General features: G+C 45.5%; 1 protein-coding gene across 1 annotated transcript in view; it reads left to right on the top strand.

Moving 5' to 3' along the window:
- FRYL (FRY like transcription coactivator) overlaps nt 1-22,844 on the top strand; it is a 106,522-nt gene that overhangs the window by 64,015 nt on the left and 19,663 nt on the right. Inside the window, exons 39-51 of the mRNA XM_080920253.1 lie at nt 614-735; nt 1,721-1,911; nt 3,186-3,280; nt 4,627-5,234; nt 5,603-5,700; nt 10,493-10,663; nt 11,874-12,014; nt 13,986-14,183; nt 14,697-14,858; nt 14,971-15,045; nt 15,341-15,517; nt 18,956-19,159; nt 21,290-21,454. Coding sequence (XP_080776379.1) covers nt 614-735; nt 1,721-1,911; nt 3,186-3,280; nt 4,627-5,234; nt 5,603-5,700; nt 10,493-10,663; nt 11,874-12,014; nt 13,986-14,183; nt 14,697-14,858; nt 14,971-15,045; nt 15,341-15,517; nt 18,956-19,159; nt 21,290-21,454 — 2,407 coding nt within the window. The remainder of the gene's footprint in view (nt 1-613; nt 736-1,720; nt 1,912-3,185; nt 3,281-4,626; nt 5,235-5,602; nt 5,701-10,492; nt 10,664-11,873; nt 12,015-13,985; nt 14,184-14,696; nt 14,859-14,970; nt 15,046-15,340; nt 15,518-18,955; nt 19,160-21,289; nt 21,455-22,844) is intronic.

Genomic DNA, 22,844 nt, shown 5'->3' with positions numbered 1-22,844 from the left:
TAAAGAAGTCCTAATGCTAATGCCGAGAAAAGTGATTTCTACACAGTGCTAAAGAGCCTGGGAAATCCACACCGGCGAGCCTTGAAAACTAGGCCCATGGTGATAGATTACATTAAAAAATAAAAAAGTGTTGGCTGGACAGTGGGCTCAGCAGTTAAGAGCAGTTGTGGCAGAGGACGCAGATTTTTGCTCTCGGCAGCCACACAGTGGCCCACAGCCCTCTGTCGACTCCAGTCCCTGGGGATCTGACTTCCTCTTCCGACCTCAAAGGGCCACAGGGGTGCCATGTCTCGCGTGGATCCATATGCATGTGCAACACACACAAAATAATAAATAACCATTTTTAACGGGCTTTGCCTGTGTGTATGTCCCACTGATATCTACGCAGAAATTGGGAGGTTAGTTTTGTGGGCGGCCAAGTCACAAAATTATGAAATATGATTAGGAATTAGTTAAAATGACATTGAAGGGAAATGCACAGGAATCCTATGACCTGTGTTCTGACGTGTTCAGTCACTGTCCCTCCCACGTGTGTCAAGGCAAAGGAGCAGCAGGTTAGAGCAAGCACTTGATGCCACCTCCAGACAAACCAATGTCACTGTCCCGTTTCCAGGAAACGAGGGCCCCTTTGGAACCATGAGGATGTTTCTTCCAAGAACCCCAGCATCAAGAGTGCTGACCAGCTCACCACGTTCCTGAAGCACGTGGTTTCTGTCTTCAAGCAGTCAAATGCAGGTACCTACCATCTTGGATGAATACACCAAGCAACATTTGATCTCGATACAATGTTGGTGTGGCTGAACTTTCAATGATGCCCAGCCAAAAGGTTGATAACTAATGTTGTCCTATGTATACTTTTAAGAAAGATTTTCTTGTTTATTACGTGGGTGATGACACAGGTATTGGTAAAGAAAAGTTACTCGTTAAAATAAGATCTCTACCCATGATGTAATAGTCATGTGGCTGATAGTCATAAAATTACATAATTGAATTAAGAGTTATGAAAAATAACGTTAAAGCAGTGGTTTTCAGACTTTCTGATGCTGCAACCCTTTTAATACGGTTCCTCATGTTGTGGTGACCTCAGCCATAAAATTATTTTTATTGCTACTTCATAACTGTATTTTTGCTACTATTGTGACTCGGAATATAAATACCTGATATGTAGGATATCTAATATGCGACCCCCAAGTTGGTCCTGACTCACAGGTTGAGAATCGCCGCCTCAAAGGAAAGTATACAGAAATTATGCATTTAAAAATGCTTTTTATGTAAGTAAAGTTTTCTGCGATTTGAAATTGAGCACATGGTCTTTGTAAAAGCATTCATTGCTGACATGGTGCTTGCCTGTTAGGGATCGCCCCGCTTCTCCTTACCTTTGGCAATGCCTAGAGGCATTTTTGTCCTCATTGTAGGGTTGGCAAAGTAACTAAGAAGGTTCTAAGTCCCAGTCAATACCTAGGATAGCCCTATGGTAAACTACCTGTCCCTAACTGTCAGCATTGCAGAGGGTGAGACAGGGATGTCCCCAGGATCCCTTCCCTGGGGATCAGAAGAAGGATCTCTCTCCAGTGCACATACACTATCATCACTGTACATAATTAAACTGTGATCTGCCTGGCCAGGTAGAGTGCGTGGCACTGGTGGTAAAGTGGTTAAGCCTCTGGCTACAGCTCCCCAAGTTGTACACAGGCACCCAATGTCTCCCGTGTCTTCTCAGAAGGAATTCACTTGGAGCGCCATCTCAGCGAGGTTGCCCTGCAGACGGCCCTTTCGTGTTCTTCTCGACACTATGCTGGGAGATCCTTCCAGATTTTCAGGGCACTGAAGCAGCCCCTGTCTGCAAACACACTCTCTGATGTCCTCTCCCGGCTCGTGGAGACTGTAGGGGACCCCGGGGACGACGCACAGGTAAGGTGCTTATTAGCTCCTTTGGGGCAGTTATCAGCTGCTCCTAGGAGTGAAGGATTCATCCCTGTAGCCAGATCCGCACAAGAGCTTTCTAATCACTGGCGTCGGTTAGCAGCAGGCAGAGCTGTAGGGAGCAGAGCAACTCCTGCTGACTATTTAAGAACCTATTAAATTCTAATTTATGCCTGTTAGATAAAGCTTTCTCAACACATACATCTGCACACTACCTAGACCTCACTCCAGAGTCACCCAAGGCAGGAGTGTTAGAATGTCACATTTCAATGAGAAGAGAAACAGAGTTTCATTTTTAAAGATAAGTAAAACATCACACTAGAGAACTCAAGTTTGTACGATCCAGTCGGTTGGTTGATTTTTAGATAGTGGACCTCCAGTGACAAATAAGACAAGGTCTTGGAATTCTGGAAATTGTAGAAAGAAGGGGTTCAATCTACCAACCACAGCCCACACAGCCTTACCTAATAGTAAATGCCATGAAGTACTAAGGTATTGATTTTGAGAGCCATGAAGGAGAAGGGACACACACACACACACACACACACACACACACACTATCTAAGTAGTGATCTTCAAGGAAATGAACCAGGTCCTGTGAATATTTGGGTTGAGAACACTTCAGGGAGGAAAACAGGAGTCAGCAGCACAAAGGCCCTGTGGCAGGGGCAATAGGTCTTCTTTGAGGAACTAGCAAATACTGAGAGACGGGTGCCTGACATAACCAGTTCAGAAGCAAGTCCTTGTAGACTACATTGCACCAATAGAAACCTTCTCTAAGGTTTCCAGAAGAGATAAAGAAGTACACGTGATATGATTTGCTTTATTATTTGGGGTGTGTGGCCTCCTTGCAGCGGCTGAGGGGACAGACATGTAGAGTCAGAGGTCCAACCAACGGGAGGCTGTTGAAAGAATGCAGACTGGAGGAGCTGTAGGTTTCGACAGAGACTGCAGCAGGTACGGGGAAAAGAAGCCAGGCCTAAGATATATTTTAAAGTGACATTTTTCAAGGCTTGATGACAGAATCGGTGTCTGTACAAAGACGGAAACAGAGATGGTGCCTGAGACTTTGGGCCTGAGCAATGTGTGGGAATTACGATGCTGTTAAAATCAGCCCGCGCCATTAGCCTGATGAGCACGCTCAGGAGGTTAATTATTTTGTAGCACAACCGTGAGGTTGGTTCTATTTTTAAATCTCCCCAGGAAGTCCACTGACATTAAAAAAAAATGTAATTAATGAAAAATCTATTCTTTATCCCCAGGGATTTGTGATTGAACTGCTTCTCACCTTGGAATCTGCAATTGATACTTTGGCTGAAACCATGAAGCATTATGACCTGCTGTCCGCCCTCTCTCAGTAAGAACTTGCAACCAGGCCTGAATGTAGGGCTCCGGTGTCTGACTATTGTGGCAGTGGACATGTCTAACTTTGGTAGTGTGGGTGACATCCCAAGAGTTCAGATAGTGGGCCGCAGATGGCAGCCAGCCTATGGCACCCAGGAAGCCCTGGGTTTAATCCCTCCCACCAAATAAACATGGTAGCTCCTGGCTGCGATTCCATCACTTGGAAGCTGGGGAGAGGTGGGTCAGAACCGAAGGTTATCCTTGTCAGCACAGTGTTCTCAAGGCAAGCCTGGGATACACAAGGCCCTGTCTAAAAGAAAAAGAAAAGAAAGGGGAGGAGAGGGAGAAATCAGATGGGCTGGAGAGATGGCTCAGCATTCCCTCAGGTGGAAATGGAGTTCAGTTTCCCACAACCACATCCACAACTCCACAACTCCAGCTCCAAAAGGTTTGACACCCTCTTCTGCCAATGAAGACATCCATGGATACATGTGTACACAACTTAAAATATATTTTTCAAAAAGCATGGAAAATGCTTCCAAGTGAGGACCATCCTCGGGCGAGGACTTCCAGAAAGTTCTGGAACTGATCTTGCCAGTGCTTTGCTGTCACACCATGGTGCAGTTACTCCCTAGGTGGTCCCTCAAGACACCTGCCTTTGCCATACAGCCACTTTCCCCATAGTGCCTCACCTCCCACTTGCTGTGCCTTGCAGATCTCAAGCAGCTAATCCCCTAAAGTCTCCTCCTCCCTCCCTAAGCATCTCCTCCCAACTCCCCTTGCTAATTATCTTTGGGGTTCCTATTTTCCTTTATATTTTACTGATAGCAATTAAAAGGTTATAACTTAATCTTTACCAACTTACTTCCCTCCATAGGTTTTATTTACCGTCCCTATGTTTCTCCGTACTTTTGGTATACATATAAAAGTAATTCATTTTAATCAGTTGGGTATGCAGAAGAAGTCAAACATCTTTATGCTTGGGTCCCATGGAAGGGATGTGCGATTGGGAGCAGGAGAGCATTGTCAAGTTGGATAGCTATCCTGCAGACAGGGTCTGCTTTCCATGTAATGTCTATGTATCTCTATCCAGGGCTGAGCTACTGACTGCTTCATTTGCGTTTGCGTAGCAGAAGAAATCTTGTTGCACATTTTCTTTTTATGTTGTGGCAAAACTGAAATCTCATGAAACAAAGTCAGATAAACAAGTTACTCTTTCGGTTCTTTAAGAATAGATCTAATGTGGCAAAAGGGACTTCTTTTTCTACCATCCCTTCTTTCTTTCTTTTGTTCTATCATCTCTCTGTCTACCTAGCTGTCTATCCATCCATCCACCCATATCTTTTCTTTTGTTTTTAGAACCTCATACCACGATCCTGTAATGGGAAACAAGTATGCAGCTAACAGAAAAAGCACTGGCCAGCTCAATCTAAGCACAAGTCCCATTAACAGCAGCAGCCATTTGGGATGCAACGGTGACACAAGGAGTAACTCCTTGAGGCTGAGTCTAGCCGGTGACCGCAGAGGTGATCGCCGGCGGAGTAACACGCTGGACATAATGGACGGACGGATAAACCACGTGGGGAGCTTGGCGAGGACTCGAAGCCTTTCCTCGCTGAGAGAGAAAGGAGCGTATGACACGCAGCCCTCTACGGAGCCAAGCAACCTGATGGCCACCATCTTTTGGATAGCAGCGTCTCTGTTAGAATCCGACTATGAGTACGAGTACCTCCTGGCCCTCAGGCTTCTCAGCAAACTGCTCACCCACTTGCCTCTGGACAAGTCAGAGAGCCGGGAGAAGATTGAAAGCGTACAGAGCAAGTTGAAATGGAGTAACTTCCCAGGCCTTCAGCAGCTCTTCCTCAAGGGCTTCACCTCAGCGTCCACCCAAGAGATGACCGTGCACCTCCTCAGCCAGCTCACTGCTGTCTCCAAGCACTCGCTGGTGGATCCGTCCCAGCTGTCAGGTGATGTCGCTAACGTCGGTTCCTTTTCAGGGTGTATGGTGGGGCCTTGGGGACTGAACCGAGTTTCCTGCCAATGCCGAGCAGACACACAGCCACTGAACTCCATCCTCAGCCTAAAATTTCACTTTATTGTAGTTGGAATGTAGACCAATCATGAGCTTCGAAATTGTTGATTTCTGCCAATAACAATAATAATAGCAATAATAATAATAATAACTTTTCGTGTTAGATCAGTTATCTGGTAAAATTTTATAGTGTCAGATATCCCATAAACAATGAAAAATGTTTCTGTGGCCCATTTAAACATGTCTTTAACTTTCCAAATATTGTGCAATAAAGTTGGCTCTTGTTCCCCCCCCCCCCCATAGGATTCCCTCTTAACATCCTTTGCTTGCTGCCGCACCTGATCCAGCATTTTGACAGCCCGACTCAGTTTTGCAAAGAAACAGCCAGTCGGATAGCAAAGGTAAGCAATCCGAGGTTGAAATGTGGGCGCGGCCCTGTCCTGCAAGTCCTCCCGCCGTTCCTTTCCTAATTTTGCCTCTAATTTATTCTATCATAAGGAGCTGCACCAACGCCAGTGAATAAAAATATCAAATTCCAGTGACCCTCCTGAGTCCTGAGTCTTTTTCTACTCCTTTTTCTACTTTCCATCTCTACCACTCTATTTCTCTTTCATTTCTTTATTTACTGGCAAAGCCGGACCCGCCCTGCAGGGGGTGCTAGAGACTCGATGAGAGGTAGATAGAGCTGTCATCCTCGCGGGCCATGGAGCAGGGACTTAGACACAGAAGCCGAAGCCAGCCTAGAGTCCAGTGAGGCTCCAAGGCCGTGGGGACCTAGCCTCTAGGGGCACAGACAGCAGAGGCCTCTCTCCAGGGCGTCGTGTCCAGGTTTATACTGAAGGTCAAATAGGGGCCACCAAAGTGAGATTCCTGAGGGAGAGGCTAGAAGGGGACCAGGAACTGAAGTCTTCTGGGCAGAAGAAACTGCATGTGCAGAAAGCTGGGACAATGCTCATCGGATAAGAGCCCTTGCTGTTCTTGCAGAAGACCTGAGCTCACTTCCCAGCTCCCATACACATTGCGCATGCGCATGCGCACACACGTTAACTAGAACTATTAAAGGAGAAAACTACCTATGCAGAGTCCCCCAAAAGACAAGTCATAGTATATTTTGAGTTTCTTAAGATTCTTTCTACGTTTTTCTTTTTTAACGCTTTCTTTTGTCTTTTCTCTCTGCTCCCTTATTTTTCTTTCCCACCACACAGTTCCAGAAGCAGTAGTACAACTATTTTTATATCATCTGTTGAGGTGTTGAAAATGTATGTCTCCTAATTTCATAAAACATGGTTCTGACATTTCATACTTTTAATAATTTCCTGTCTGAACAGCTTTTTTAATGATAAGATTCTAATTTATATGTTTGCAAATGTGTGCGTCAGCCGTTGTCTCTTGGAGGGAGAAATTCTAAAACTTAAAAACATACAGTTACCAATAGAAGTTGGATACATTTAGGAAGGATCCGCAGTAAATGACGAAAGCCGGGGGGTGGGGTCAGCGAAGGACTGGACAAATGGGGAAGGAATGCCGGAACTTTCCAACAGAGAGGAATAAGTTAAATTGCCCTCTCGGGAAGAGCTTTATACAGAACAATTTTCTTACAATCTGTGATTCAGTGGACACACAGCATATAGAAGGGAAGAGGCGGCACATACGGACGGCCCAGTGAGGGGAACCTCACGGCACTGCTGAGTGCAGAGTCTCGGCGCTAAGCAGCAACAAAACATGCTAGCAGTAATGAACGCGGGAGCCTTTGCGCTACCCCACCAGGTACTACAGAGTGCGAGGAAATACGGGGAGCTGGGCCAGGTGGCACAAGCCTGTGGAGGAAGGATCCGCGCAAGTGAAGGGCGCCCCGGTGTCCCGAGGGGGTTATAGGACAGCCGAGGGGCGTAGTGAGACCTAGCCTTAAAATCGAACCAGAAAAGATAAAAGGTGTGTTAATAAAATGAGTTCCTCCCTACTTGAATTTCTAAATTTATTGTAATTTATTAGAGATTCTTAAATAGCCGATTGATTGTAGGTCACTTAGCTTGTCATGGTTAACGGACACATACCTTAATTTCTTTTTTCTTTTTCTTTTTTTCTTTTTAAGATTTATTTTACTTATGTGAGTACACTGTAGCTGTCTTCAGACACACCAGAAGAGGGCGTCAGATCTCATTACAGGTGGTTGTGAACCACCATGTGGTTGCTGGGAGTTGAACTCAGGACCTCTGGAAGAGCAGTCAGTGCTCTTAACCACTGATCCATCTCTTCAGACCCCCCCCCCCTTTAATTTCTTAAAACATGGTAAATCCAGTATGGTGGCTCATGTCTGTGGTCTTAGTGTTCTAAAGGCTGTGAAGGAATTTTGTCATGACTTTGAAGCCAGCATAGTAAGTTCTAAGCCAGCCTTGGCTACAGAATGAGACCCTGTTTCACAAAAACAACAATAAGGTTTTTAAAAAATCCAAAATGCTGAGCCGGCAAGATGGCTCAGTGGGAAAAGGTACTTGTCTCCAGCCTGCACAAGCCAAATGTGATCCCTCCATAGTGGGTAAGAAAGAGGGAACCAGCCCCTGCTGCACACACACACACACACACACACACACACACACACACACACACGTGCACATGCACACAGTAAATAAAGAAATGAAATCGAAGAAGCATATCTGATAGAAAAGGGTGGGATAGACATTCTTGATTTTTTTTGTTAAGTTCAATAGAACATTAAGAATTTGATGGAAAACTGATGGTTTGAAATGAAATAATACTGTTGGAAAATATTTGCCTAAAATACACCAACTTTATATCTAGCATTCTTGCTTGTAAGGGTTTAGGATGACATAAAATTTATTAAAAGTGGCTTTTGTTTTAATATCCCAGTGATGCATCATTAGGAAAATATAAACAAGGCCTCTCCCCAACCCCAGGAGTTAGAAAGAAGACAGGAGAACTATATATTGGCTTAATTGGAATTTTTAAGGAGAAAAAAAGCTCAAATAGAGAAATACAAGCATCTAAGAGATGTAACTGGAGTGTGTTCAGTAGCCAACCCACTGAATGCTGGAGTCACTGAGAAGCCTCGCCTGACCCAAAGGATGTCATCGCCCCTGAAGTGAGGCTGCTGGTGTCCTGACCTCAGCAGGACACAGGATGTCCCCAGTGGGTTTGGTTTTTTTGCTTCTAAGAATCCAAACCAGGCTTTCTGTGATTGCTAAATTGTTTTTAAGTGTGCTCTCTCCTGCAGCGCAGCACAGGATGACTCCCTCTGTGCGTGCTTTTAGAAACCTGCAGGCTGTGGTTAAATTGATTTCCTCAATTTATTCTCTCACTTGGAACTGTTGAGAGTAATTTTCTGCTATTATGTGCTTCCTCATTATGCAAATGTCACCAGCTCTCTGTTTGTGCCCACGGAGAGCTCGGCACCTCAGGGCCAGGGCAACAATCTTTCACCAGGGCAGGAACCTTGCCAAAAAGTTGGTTACAGAACATTTCTTTTTTTATCACTAGATTGTATTTTAACCTAGTCTTCCAAATGTCAAGAATCACTCTTAAGCCATTTTCTTTTTTTGTACTATTGCACAGAGATTCTCTCCCTTCTCAAAGATAAGTGTTCACAAATTATTGTTGAGGGGAAAAATACCCTTTCATAAGAATTTAGTCTAGCCACAGGTGATGGCGCACACCTGTAATCCCAGGGAGTCCAGGCTTGGCCAGGGCTACATAACAAAGCTCAAAAGCAAACAAAAATCTCCAGAGAATGTTTTATTATTCAGGAAATTTTATCTAGCAAGGATATAAATAGTCATTGTGACATTATATGATTGTATGACTTTTAAAGTCGTTCATTAGGTTATTCTGCATTGAAATAGAAACGAGAAACCGAGTCCCCCTTCCATCTCCTCGTTGTTGGCTTTACGAATAACGGATGAGATCAGCTGCTTTCAGTGAATTGATAAAATCACCTCCGTGGCCCTGCACTGGCGTTTTCTGCAGTCACACGTGTATGTCTGCAGCCCATGCATGGGTAACAGCCAAGAGATGGACTTGAGCCTCTTCAAGTCTGTCAGATGTCCTCTGAACTGTTAGATTATTTCAGTAGTTAAATATATGTGTGTTTCAGAGACGAAGTTCTCTACTGAACGCTGTAGGCTCTTGTGAAAATGGATACAAAGCAGTAGGAGTAAAATGGAAGAAGCTTGACAAATGCAAAGAACTGACGAGACAGTATGACAGTAGACATCACTGGGAACGTCCTGTGTCCTGCTGAGGTCAGGACACCAGTAGCTTTATCCTCAGGGGCGATGACATCCTTTGGGTCAGGCTAGGCTTCTCAGTGACTCCAGCATTCAGTGGGTTGGCTACTGAACACACTCCAGCTACATCTCTTAGATGCTTCTATTTCTTTATGATACACAGACATGTACATGCATGCATATATGCATACATATATGTATGTACATACATATATACAGACATATATACATATAGACTCATAAAAAAGCGTGGGCCCTTTTACAGTTCTAGGTTGTCATAGCATCTCCAGAGGAGGCTAAGAGACATTGTCACCAACCTCTCAGGGAATAAATGAACTAAGAGTATGAATTCAGTCAACAGTCTCCCCACCCCCGCCAAGACTCCAGCATGGTCCTGTGGCTGTCACACAGGTTGAGGCTGTCATCCCCGAAGCAGCCTGAGAATCTCAAGTCGAGCATGCCCGCTTAGGCTCAGGGGCACTAGCTCACTTTGGGACCTGACAAGACAGAAAGTCATGAGTAGGGCTTATAAAACCACAGGTGACCGTTCACCAGAGGCAGCATTACAGTCCGTAGACACCAGACAAGTGCTGCAAGTGTCACTCTTCCTGACACTGTGACCCCTTGGCACAGTTCCTAGCGTGATAGAAACCCCCAACCACAGAGCTATTTTCACGTCTACTTCACAACTGAACTTTGTTACTGTTACGAATTGTAATGGGGATGGGGGTTGTCGAGGGGCCGTAACCTTCAGGTTGAGAACCACTGCTCTATAAATTCTTTCGGCAGTGTCTTGGTCTTCCCTTTCCCCATCTTAACTTTTCTTGCCTTCTTAAAACTGAAATGCATCGAAACTTTAATGTGCATCTCAAATCGTGTCTTTAAATAAATGCATGTAGCCGAAAGCAAGCTTAAGTTGTGGGCAGGTGAAATGAGCATGTGTGTTCTCTAGGTCTGTGCGGAAGAAAAGTGCCCGACGCTGGTGAACCTGGCTCACATGATGAGTTTGTACAGCACACACACCTACTCCAGAGACTGTTCCAACTGGATCAACGTGGTGTGCCGATACCTGCATGACTCTTTCTCAGAGGCCACCTTCAGTCTTGTGACTTACCTGGCAGAGGTGAATTTAGGCGGTTTTGGACGGCTCGGTGGCGAAATAGTTCAGTGGCTGTTTCTAGAGACAGCACTGTGGTACTAACTGTCTCCGACTGACTAGAGAGAGCATCAGAGAGAGACACACGTGGTTCTTCTGAAGTACAAAAGAATTTTTGAAGCTGGATGTTTTTCTCCAATTTCTAGTATCTGGAAGCATTGCCTTCATTGACATAGAAGTCAGTTGTCTTAGTAAGGATTTCTATTGCCGTAATAAAACACCTTGGCCAAAAGTAACTTAGGGAAGGTTTGTTTTACTTACAGTTCCATATCACAGTCCATAATTGAGGAAGTCGGGTAGGAGCTCAATCAGGGCGGGAACCCAGAGCAGGAGCTACTCTAGAGGATAGAGGGTGCTGCGTACTCTTGCTCAGCCTGCTCTCTTACAGACCCCAGGGCCATCTACCCTCACAAGCTTTCCTACAGACCAATCTGATATTCCTCTACTGTTCACTCTCCCCAAATTACTCTAGCCCATGACAAACCAACGTAAAAACTACCCAGTGCAGTAATTAACAGGAATCTTTCCTTTACCAAGAAAAGAAGTGTGTCTTGGGTGGCGATTATCCTGGAGAATAGGTGTAATTTCCATTTCTCCACAACTCAGACTTGGAACCTGGCCTCACACCTGTAATCATAACCAGCAATAAACTGGGGGGAGGGGGGCTAGCCTGGGCTGCACGGTGAATTCCAGGCAGGCAGGAAGGAAGGAAAACTCAAGAGAGAATAGAATCTTTTTTCGGGGGAGAGTGCTTTTGGCCATGTTTGTTTTTAACTGAAAGGCATGTTTCTTCAGCTGGTCAGAGGTGTCCCCATCAAGGGTCCAGATGGCTGTTACAAATTCAGTTTTTATAGGATCAAATCTTGTGCAAGATGAGTTAGCTGCTACATAGCTTTGCAAGTGGTAGCCCATCATCCTCCAGTAATAGTGGTGCCAAAGTTCTTTCTTTAATCTAAAGTAACTAATATTTACATATGTGTTGTTGAAGACTGTTAGACCGGAGGAGCCTTTTATGGCAGAGGGAAAAGTCATGCATGTGCCGTTGTTAATGTTTCCAGATGTCTGATAAGTTGAGCAAGCTGATAGATGAAGCCTATTTATGTCTTTCAGCGCTGTAAGTATGCCGCCCAGTGTTTGTTCAGCCTGACTAAAGCCTGCGTTTCAATGTTCCTTTCAGCTGTTAGAAAAGGGACTGTCCAGCATGCAGCAGTCGCTGTTACAAATCATCTACAGTCTGTTGAGTCACATCGACTTGTCTGCAGCCCCGGCCAAGCAGTTCAATCTGGAGATCATAAAGATTATTGGCAAATACGTGCAGGTGAGTGACCACAAGGTTCACATGCAGCATCGTCTAACATGAAGTAATTCCCAAGCATAAAAACTGGGAAGCATCTTAGATCCGGAACACCAACGATGTTTCGGAGTATTTCCTACACAGAAAGCGTTCATGGTGTCAGTGGTGGCCCAGAAGCGCCATCTGGATGATCATGTTGGTGTGGGGCTTTTGTTAGATTTAAGTCGCATTTCTGCAACAGCTACAGAGAGTGTGTGTATGCAAACAGCAGCAGTTACCATCTCTGAGGATTAAGGCTGGGACTTGTAGCATCCTTTGTCTGACTCTGTGATAGTGAGTTACTATGTATAGATTTTTTTTTTTAATTAGACACAGAAGGGTACTTTAAAGGTCTCTAAAGTCCCTGGTATGTCAGGAAGTGCCAGATATCTGGAAAGTGGAAAAGCAAACGTTTAAATGTGAACGGTGATGAATAAAGGCACTCTTGTATAAATATCAAGAGTCGGGTAGAGAGATAGACCGCTCAACAATTTATAGTGTGTCCTGCTCTTGCAGCAGACCTCAGCACCCACCCTAGGAGGCTCACGACTGCTGTCAGTCCAGATCCAGCAGATCCAGTTCCTTGGTCTGCACTCTGAGCATCTGCATGCATGTGCACTTACACACACACACACACACACACACACACACACACCACATAACTAAAATATATTAGTAATAAAGTATCCAAAGAACAGATTCTCTGAGAACCCTCACAGATGACTATTTTGTACGTATGCCCCACTAACATGCATTCACTGCAGTAGAATTTTAAAAGGGAAGTACTGAGATCAACACTTTTGTAGCCTAGCCCCAGTCTGAAATGAATCAAATTGTATGAAAATGCTTTTAGGGATGTCGCTCAGTGGCAGAAGCGTTTCTAAGCAGCTTTTTCCATGTATTCTTTGTAACATATATTATTAATAGATATGAGGGCTGGAGAAATGGCTCAGAGTTTATGAGCCCTGGCTGCTCTTCCAGAAGACCCAGGTTTGATTCTCAACATCTACATGGTAGCTCACGGCCATCCGTGGCTACCATCCAGTTCTAGGGGATCTGATGCCTTCTTCTGGTCTCCTCAGGCACGGCAAACATGAGTTGCTGAGCCATACGTGTGGGCAGAACATACTCATATACATTAAAACAGAACAAGAAAAATTATCATGAATTCTCTGCTAGACATTGATTCTTCTGCACATACACATCTGTCATGTCGGTTACTCCTAAATTATGTGGAAGGATTATAGAAAACTAAGAAAAGCTTCCTCTGAAGGTCAGCAGTACCTGAGAATGTCACCTGTGTTGGGGCCTGGGTAGTCCAGGGCTGAGAGATAGCTCACCAGTTAAGAGTACTTGTTGCCTATGCTTAGGACCCCAGTTTGATTCCCAGCACCCACAAGGCAGCTCACGACAGTCTATAACTCAAGTTCTAGGGGATCCAACACCGCCTTTTGGCTTCTGTGGACACTCCACACGTGTGATGTAGACGTGTGCAGGCAAAGATCCATATACATGAAATCAAATAATAAAAGCTTGTTTAAAAGTCAGAATGTGTTTTAGTATTTTAAAATACATCTAAAATGCATATACTTAAAACCTTTTTATCATCCAGTTAAGATTTAGCTCTGAAACCAAAACTTCACCTTGAGAGTTCAAATGTATGTGATTCGTTGTCTGAACAGCCAGGTCTCTGCATAGGACTTTCCAAATTAATGATTTGAGATAGCCCCTGAGAGAAAAACAAGGTCCTCCAGTGGGGGAGCATCAGTAAGTCTATTGTGATCATTTAACACTACCAATAAAAGCTCAGAAGGCCCTCTGTCAAAACAACCCAAAGAAAAAAACAGCCATTTCTAGACATGTTACAGCAATGCTGTTCTCTGTCTACAGCGTATGCTGGGGCTTTTGTTCTCTGTGCACATACGCAACGCTTGTGTTGATTCTTTCTGAATCCAGAGCCCGTACTGGAAGGAAGCTCTCAACATCCTGAAGCTGGTGGTGTCCCGCTCCGCAAGTCTTGTTGTCCCCAACGACATCCCCAAGGCCTACGGGGTAGATGTCGGTTCTCCCGAAATATCCTTCGCTAAAATTTTCAATAACGTCTCAAAGGAGCTGCCTGGCAAGACCTTGGATTTTCACTTTGACATCTCCGAGGTAAACTGCCCCGCGGTCGAGACAGTTGTTAGCGGAACTCGTTATAGAAGTGAGGGAGGGCCGACTCCGAGGGAGCAGATGAGTATCTTGATTCCCGACTGGAAGTAAGATAGAAATGCTCTGGGAATAAGCAGTGTGCTCCTGGAGGTGTGTTTCAGAAAGGAGGCACCATCTCAGCTGAGTGTTAAAAAATAAGTATCCCTAGGGGAGCAGATTTGGGGTGCCTTGGCTAGGTCTGTATTGCTGTCATAAAATACGATGAGCAACATGAACTTGGGGAGGAGAAGGTTGATGTCACCTTACAGTGTGTAGTCCATCATCCAGGGTAGGCAGGACTAGAACCTGGGGACGAGTTGATGCAGAGGCCATGGAGGAACACGCCCCTCATGGCTTGCCCAGCCAGCTTTCTTGGTTATTTATGGAAAACATCATGAAAGATACATTAACATTTAACATGTGGAAGTCCCTCTGGTGTGGGAGCAGGAGTCAGTGCTGGCATTTGTCTCTGTGCAGACGCCCATCATCGGGAACAAGTACGGAGGCCAGCACACCGCTGCGGGAAGGAATGGGAAAGCAAAGGTGATCGCGGTCACCAGGAGCACATCCTCCACCTCCTCTGGCTCCACATCCAACGCCCTGGTACCCGTCAGCTGGAAACGGCCGCAGTTGTCACAGGTACATAGCAAGCGCTGACATGGGCTAGAAGAACCGGTGTTTGCGGTCATGCAGGCACGCCAGAACTATCTCACTTTACCCAGTACTAATGCCGGACCTTCCTTCCTGTTAGCGGAGAACAAGAGAGAAGCTGATGAGTGTACTTTCCCTCTGCGGCCCCGAGTCTGGTCTCCCCAAGAATCCGTCTGTGAGTATTCAGGAGCACACGAGTGAAGGGTGCCAAAGTCATTGTGCCTTGGTGCTTGCCTTCTCTGAGTAAGTCCTGGTATTAGCCAGGAATAAAAAGGAGATGCCCTGTCGCCAAAGCTGGCAGCTACGCTGGTCAGGTGGTGAATTAGTTAGGCATGAAGACCAAATAGAAATTCTGCATTGTCTGAAGGGTGAAGCCTGCAGGGTTCGGGGCGGGGAGGGGCGTGCCTCAGATGCAGACTGACAAAGATGGTTGGCAAACTGTTCTGTTTTGTTTCTTCGGGGGGCATCAGGTTGTCTTTTCTTCAAATGAGGATTTGGAAGTCGGGGACCAACAGACCAGCTTGATCTCCACCACCGAGGACATAATTCAAGAAGAAGAAGTTGCCGTCGAAGACAACAGCAGTGAGCAGCAGTTTGGCGTCTTCAAGGACTTCGACTTCTTGGATGTTGAGTTGGAAGATGCAGAGGTAAGAACGTGGCCTTTCTTGATCTGTATAGATGGTCACAGTTGAGCCAGCCTCTGACCGTGCCGTCTTCCCTTATGGAGACAAGTGCAGAACTAAGAAAGTAAACTAAATATGATTGCCACAATTAGTCAGGAGCAGAAGGAACCTTAAAAAAAACTCATGTATTCACAGATTTAAATGTTCACTTAGCATGAGCTAAACAAATTAATAGTAAATATATATATTAAAATGGATCAAACATAATTTCCTTGATTCTGTTTTGAGACAAAGTTTCCTCACCCCTGTCCTGAACCTCATGCCAATCCTCCTGCCTCAGCCTCTCAAGTGTAGATGACAGCTGTAAGCCTCCACGCCCAGCTCACACGTAGTTGTATTTGTCATTAAAGTGACCGTGTGACACCTTTGGCTTTCTAGAACTCTCACTGGCAGGCCCTACCACTTTTTCTTCCACTGCCCCAGGACCTGTTTCTTCTGACACCTGAAGAGCTTCCGCGTGTGAACTGATTCTGTCTAGATATGTCCACCTACACTAGGTTCTCAACCCCTATGGCAAAACCTCTGTCTCCAAAATATTTACATTACAATCCACAACAGTAGCAAAACTAACAGTTAGGAAGTAGCAACAAAAACAATTTTGGGGTCATCACAACACGAGGAACTGAATTAAAGGGTCGCAGCACCAGGAAGGTTGAGAAGCCCGGCTGTACCAACCAAGGGTTCTCTACGTGCAAATCCAAGTACAAAGAGCAGATTTGTCAGCCCATGCAGCTCAGCCGGTCTCAAGTCAGAGCTCTGCATTCAGGAGTCTGCGAGGCCATCTCCTTATGATTTCCTAGGCCTTTCCCTTCACCCCAGGCCAGCCTGCTCTCACACAGCAGCCCAGTGACCGTCACTGTTCTATGGCCTCATGAGCCCACATAGCAATGTTTTGGGCAGGTAGCAGTCAGTTCCAGGGATGCTCTTGGGCGAGGGGAGAAGTTGCTTTTCCAGATACTCTTAGCCCTTCAGAGCTCAGCCCTTGACCCAGGCTGAAGCACCCGCGGGTTTTAGAAGCAGCCACCATAGTAAATGTAAGGGAGATGTTATCTTAGACTTCTGGGATCCCATCCATGTAGCTCAGGTCGGTTCCCACAGTCCCTTAAAGCTGAAAAGATCTTAGTAGATCCAGAATATGGACATCCTAAAAGTATTACAAACATATATTAATAAATAGTGAGAAAGGTGCTTAACATCAAGTATTCTGGGCCATGTTTGCATGTTTCTCTTTCGGAAGAGTCAACTCAGGAAGCTCGTGTGCACCCACCATGAGGGGCTGTTCTCTTTGGCCACTGTGACTTACAGTTAGCTCTGAACAGGAGGTGGTCTAGGGAGGTCTTCCCCTTACTATGCTCAGCCTGTCCTGCAGCCTCCAAGATATGAACCCGGAACCCGGGAACTGCACATGTGCCAGTAGACCTAACCCACCTCTAAAAAAAAAATCTGTCTTTTCTTGTCCTATGCATGTTTCCCATTTTCCTTTTTATATTTTTACCTCCTAAAAGGGCATGTTTTTAAAAAGCCTTTTCATGTTCACGTTCATCCTTTGGGAAAACATACTGTAGGAAGTGCAGGACAGGGTCAAACTGTCACAGCCAGATGGGAAATGGCATGGCTTGAGACCCAGTGCCCCGACCCACATTTACAAGCCGCTTCCAAATCCTCCTGCAGTTACTTGGGTTTTTCTTGTTCAGAATTCAGATTTCTAAAGGCTCCTGACATTTTTCTAACAGTTAAGGTTATTATTTTTTTTTGTTTGTTTGACTTTTTCCTGTAAAAAGCTCTGGGGATGTATTTGAGTTCACCCAGCCCTCTGAAATGTCAGCAGGAAAGACCCTAGCTTTCAGCAGCTCCTTAGAACACGGAAGCATCTGCAGTCCTGTCTTGACTTCAAGTCACAGTGATGGGGGCGGGGGGAGTGGGAAAGGACTAACCTGAAGCCCAGAAGTCATGGCTAAATAACAACAATAATAATAAAACAGCAGGAAATACTTGGGTTTGATGGCTTAAGCAAACAATGAAATGCCTTAAAGACTCCCTGGCTTTGAAAGCCCCGTGGTGTTCATTCATTCACTCACTCACTCATTCACCAAACGCACCACAAGGCCAAAGACCATTAACGTGCTATGCAGCATGGCCATATTTACCATGTAAGTTCAAGAAAGGTACTTTTCATACCCTAGCCTGGCAGAACCCTAGACTATCTGAAACACTGAGAGAAGCAGCCAGGATAAATCCGAGGGTGCAGGGGGCGGGGCTCCGGAAGTGCCTCCAGCCTCAAAGCTTCCGTTTTTTCATGTCAGTTCGCACAACCGTCTTCCAAATAAAATTCCATTTGAAAAAAATTCATTCCTCTGTTTAGGGGGAAAATTCTTGTCTTCAGAAACCTTTATTTCAGACAATCCCTTCCACGTAAAAAATATAAATTAATCTTTTTTTTTTTTTTTTTTTTTGCCAGCTTAGTATAACTTGTTACACCAGGGCCTTAGACTGTTAAAACTTAACGTTCTTCAAGATTAGGGCTCAGCACAAAACAACGTAAATCCTAATGGGAGTGAGGCTGAAATGTGTCCTCTCTCTTGTGGCCTCTTCTGAAGTGGCCAACGGTAGCATTTTGATAGCTGTGGTCTTGATCTTAAATCATACTGAAAAAACGACCACTGCATTTAACCACAGCTGTCCTGCCGATGAAAGTAACTGTAACCCTGTATTGTCGTCATTTGAATGTGGGTGCTTTAAGTCAGTTATCGAATTGTACCAAGTAGTAGTAGCTGTGTACATTTTGAAGTTTTTTGTAAGTTCTGTGTTGCCGAAGTACACCACGGAAGCGTTGTTCTACGTGTCTGTCTCCGGCTCTTCCCCAGTTCGAATCACATGTTGGCTTCCCGCAAAAAGCTAACCCCGAGCTTGCGTCCGTCTCTGGGTTTGAGGAGTCACAGGGTTCTTCTCCCAAAAGGTGTAGCATATATTTGAATGTGTGTCTTCGTTCTTTCTAACTCTGTGTGTTTTCCTTTTTGCTAACCAGGAGCTGCAGGTAAGTTGTAGCCTGGTGTGGTGTGATTTGTGTCTCTGTTACCGGTGTCTGTCCTCTGTGTGGTCTCATCCGTGCCCGTGTGTTAGAGTAGAAATAACCTAGAGTATAGAAGTAATTAGTCCCCCAATGGTGCAAGATGGATTATCAAGAAAATGACTTAGTAAAAATAACCAAATGATTTTTAATCTCTATAAATATGAACATTTGATGATGGGTTTAACATTGAAGGAAATGGACAGGCTGATTGATTCTCTGCCTTTCATAATGCATTCAGTAATTTTTTTTTTCATCTTGGTGTGTTTTCGGGTGTCTTAGTCTCTGCAGCATCCATGAGCATGTGTCTTAGAAACCGTGTCTTGCTTTTCCAGGGGGAGAGCATGGACAATTTCAACTGGGGAGTCCGCCGGCGCTCACTGGACAGTATTGACAAAGGAGACACCCCGTCCCTCCAGGAGTACCCGTGTTCCAGTAGCACCCCGAGCCTGACCCTGACGAACCAGGAGGACACCGACGAGTCCTCGGAGGAAGAAGCTGCCCTCACGGCAAGCCAGATCCTGTCACGCACACAGATGGTATTCATCTCACCTTTCCACAGAGAGGAGGGGCTTCAACTGACTCTTAGCTTCCAATTTCAAAACAAAATGGCATCTGCATGCCTTCTGATGGCCATCTCAGTGTGTGGGAAATGCATGCGCCGCTGTTAGTGATCTAGTGACAGAAACCAAGCTTAGGACACTAACCTGTGCGTCTATAGCAGTTAGAGCCACTAGATCCTTGGACCCTTTCAGGGGCTCCTCTCAAATGACACACATTTTCGGTATCAGCCAGGGCACTTACACCTCTTAATACACAGCTGCTTTTCTTTCCTGGTGTGCAAATCACACTTTGGATGTAGTGTGTAAGGTTGAGTACAGCATTGGTCCTCTTCAAAGTTAACTTAGGAAACTGGAAAGATGGCTTAGCAGCTAAGAGCATTTTCTCCTCGTTTCAAGGGACCTGGGCTCTGTTCCTAGCGCTCACATCCGGCGGCAGCTCATAAGCACCTGTAACTCCAGCCTCAGAGGACCCCTTACCCTCTTCTGCAACCACATGTACATGCCTACACACAGGCACACACATATACACATGCCTGCGTGGATGTCTCTATGCGGGTGTCAGATCCCCTGGAACAGGAGTTACAGTTGCGAGCTGCCATGTAGGTGCTGGGAATTGAACCACAGCCTGTGCTCTTAACCGATGAGCCATCTCTCCAGCCCCTACACATTTGGTGATACCAGCATGGAGAATAGCACCCTGGCATGTGCAGTTCAGAAGTCTCCCTTTAGCAGAGACCCCTTGCTCTACAGCGTCTGAGGGTCAAACCCTTGCTGCAGCATCGCACGCGGAGGGCTTTAAGCAAGTGTCAAGCTGCCTGCCTGTTGTTGGCTTCCTGTCTCCTCGACTATTCTGACATCTCGTTATTAACATCAATAAGTCTTCCCTGTGCCACCCCCATTTATGTGTGAAGGGACTGCTGCATATTTACCGCCCTGCCAGGGTCCCCGAGGTGTTTCACTGGTCTCTGTAATTCCCACCTGACTGCAAGGCAGGCAGGCTTACTGCAGATCTGGAGAGTAGCTGAGATGTCCCAGAGCACACAGCTCGTAAATAGACTGGAGACAGGCTCGACATGGCAAAAAAGGTTTGTCCCATGGGACTGGTTTAGAGGGATGGTGAATTTCCTGGCCACAGAGATCAACCATATGCTACAAGGCTGGGCTGGCTTTGCCTCTCTCTGATTGAGGCTCAGATTATATAAACTGTGATTATAAGCTCACACGCTGGCTTTACCCACTTTGTAACTCTGGGAAGTTACACTACCATTCATTAAGAGTAGACCCTAACAGTAGAGCCTTGCTGGAGATAAGCCACCAGAGAGAGTGTCTTATTAACGACCATTGACTACTAACCGACAAGGGCAGGGCCAGTGTCAATGTTACTAATCCAGGGGAAAATTGCTGGAAATTGCTTTATGTAGAGAACGTTGCCTCTGTGTATTGTAAATCAAAAGCTGGACTTTGCTAGGCTGAATACTAACCAGGAGAAAACTGTGGCATTGCTTTGTCATGAGCTCTGAAGAGCTCTTTACAGCTTCCTTTTGCCTTTTTGTCTTAGTGACACGGTGCGGTTGCTTTTTGCTTACTTTGCTGGGGGTGCGCTCTTGCAGGCCTGCCCACCCTGAGTTCCCCTGGCCAGAGACCCTCAGACCACATGCCTGGCGTGCACAGGGTCCTTGGTTCAATACCAGCTCACACAAAACACTGGGTTTGATCTCAGTCACCACCTACGCTGGGTGTAGTAGTACGTTGCCCAGAAGGAACATTGGCTACAGAGAGTTTGAAGCCTGCCTGAGATACATGAGAATCCACCCCCTGCTCCAGGGGGTGGGGAGCATACGCTTGAAAAAAAAATAGAAATTTCGGCTCCAGGCTAGCACAGTGCTAGATAGTTCTCCAACCTTTCCTTTGTGTAGTTAGCAGCATCTACCCTTGTGGTTGCATGCTCCATCAAGCTGAGGGATTAGCTGCCTCCACTCACAACCCATTCTGATACATACTAGATGGGAGAAAGGCAAACTAGGAAACCCTAGACAGTCTTCATAACTCAACCCATCAAATCCTGCTTGCGGCTGTTGCTACTAATGACCGACTCTTTGCCCGCAGCTAAACAGTGACTGCGTGGCGGACGACGTGATGCCCGAGCACCAGGACCTGCGCCAGTCCCAGGATTCTGCCAGCAGCAACACCACGGAAGATGTGCTGCAGATCAGAGATGAGACCCCCAGTTTGGAGGCCTGTCTAGATAATGCTAGCAGCCAGCTGCCTGAGGTGGGGAGACATGGGGCTGGTGCATGGCCAATCTAGGGTTCCCTTCAGCACCCTGCCACACCCCCGCTTCTCTCCCCAAAGAGTTTTCTCAGCTGACGTGCTGCTAATGATTTGATTTGTCTTCAGCATTTCTAACCTGTTGGGTTGTTTTAAACAAAACAGTCAGACCCGGTTGGGTTGGTTTTGTGTATATGTGTGTGTATATAGTTTTCTTTTTTTAAAATTGATGTGTCTGAAACAGCCTACAGGTTAAAAATAATGTATAGTGTGTCAATGAGCATTTTGCGTTGCAGAGCGTGACTTGGCTACTACGCCAGCGCTTCTCTGGGGACAGGCACCGCCTGGGGCGCTACGACTCTCAAGGACTGCTTCTGTGTGCCCCCCACCCTTCCCTTTTGCTTTGTATGGGTTTTCTGTGATTGGTGCTGACTGGGCTAGGACCTCAGGCTAGCTGAGTTAGCAGACGGGCCGATGAACCTTACCAAAAGACCCTGGAACCACTAGTATTATGGGTTTTGGAAAGGCCTGTGAGAAGAAAGGCCAGATTCCAAGCTAATGAATGACCAAAACTAAGTAAGTATTAGTTGTCTTAGTGTTTCTTATTTTGAAAGATGATTATAGATGCTTTTTAAAAATGTAATCATTGCTGTAAACATGTGAAACGTGCTTTTTGCTCAGTTGGTAAGTAATAGAAACGGGTACTTTTTTTTTTTGGTCTTAATGAAATCAATGTATTTACTAGACCCTGACTGATATGGCTATATGACGGTATTGCTTTTGTAAGGCAAGGTCTCATGTTCTTACTAGGCTGAGAATTGGATGTGTCTGACCCGTTTTAATAGTGAGCCATTTTGAAATGGAGGCATTTTGGCTCCCTGATCTACCTGTCTTTGAAATTCTAATAGGGTAAGGATGCAGGCAGCTCATGTTCATTGCAGTTCACTAGGGATGATGGGATTTGCTGTCTACATTAAGGAAGACTGAAAAGGCATTTGCAAAAATACATATTTTTAGATAGATAGACAGACAGACACATTTCAGTACAGGAACTCAGTGATATGTTGAAGGATTTGTGGAAATTCAAAGAGTAATAAACTGGTTGTTTCTGGAGGTGACAGAGATAAAGGATAGGTTTCAAGGTATTTGTACCTTCTAGGTAAAGGGGTAGCATGCAGAAGACACGGCATGTAAACTAACACGGCACATGGCATGTAAACTAACACGGCATACAGCATGTAAACTAACACGGCACACGGCATGTAAACCAACACGGCATATAAACTAACACGGCACATGGCATGTAAACTAACACGGCACACGGCATGTAAACCAACATGGTCCATTCAGCCAACTGCAGGGAGTTATGTCTCCCAGGGCATAAAAATGGGTG

This window comes from Micromys minutus, assembly GCF_963924665.1.
Source record: "Micromys minutus genome assembly, chromosome: 1".
Lineage (NCBI taxonomy): Eukaryota > Metazoa > Chordata > Mammalia > Rodentia > Muridae > Micromys > Micromys minutus.
This window is presented reverse-complemented; position numbering and strand designations above follow the sequence as displayed.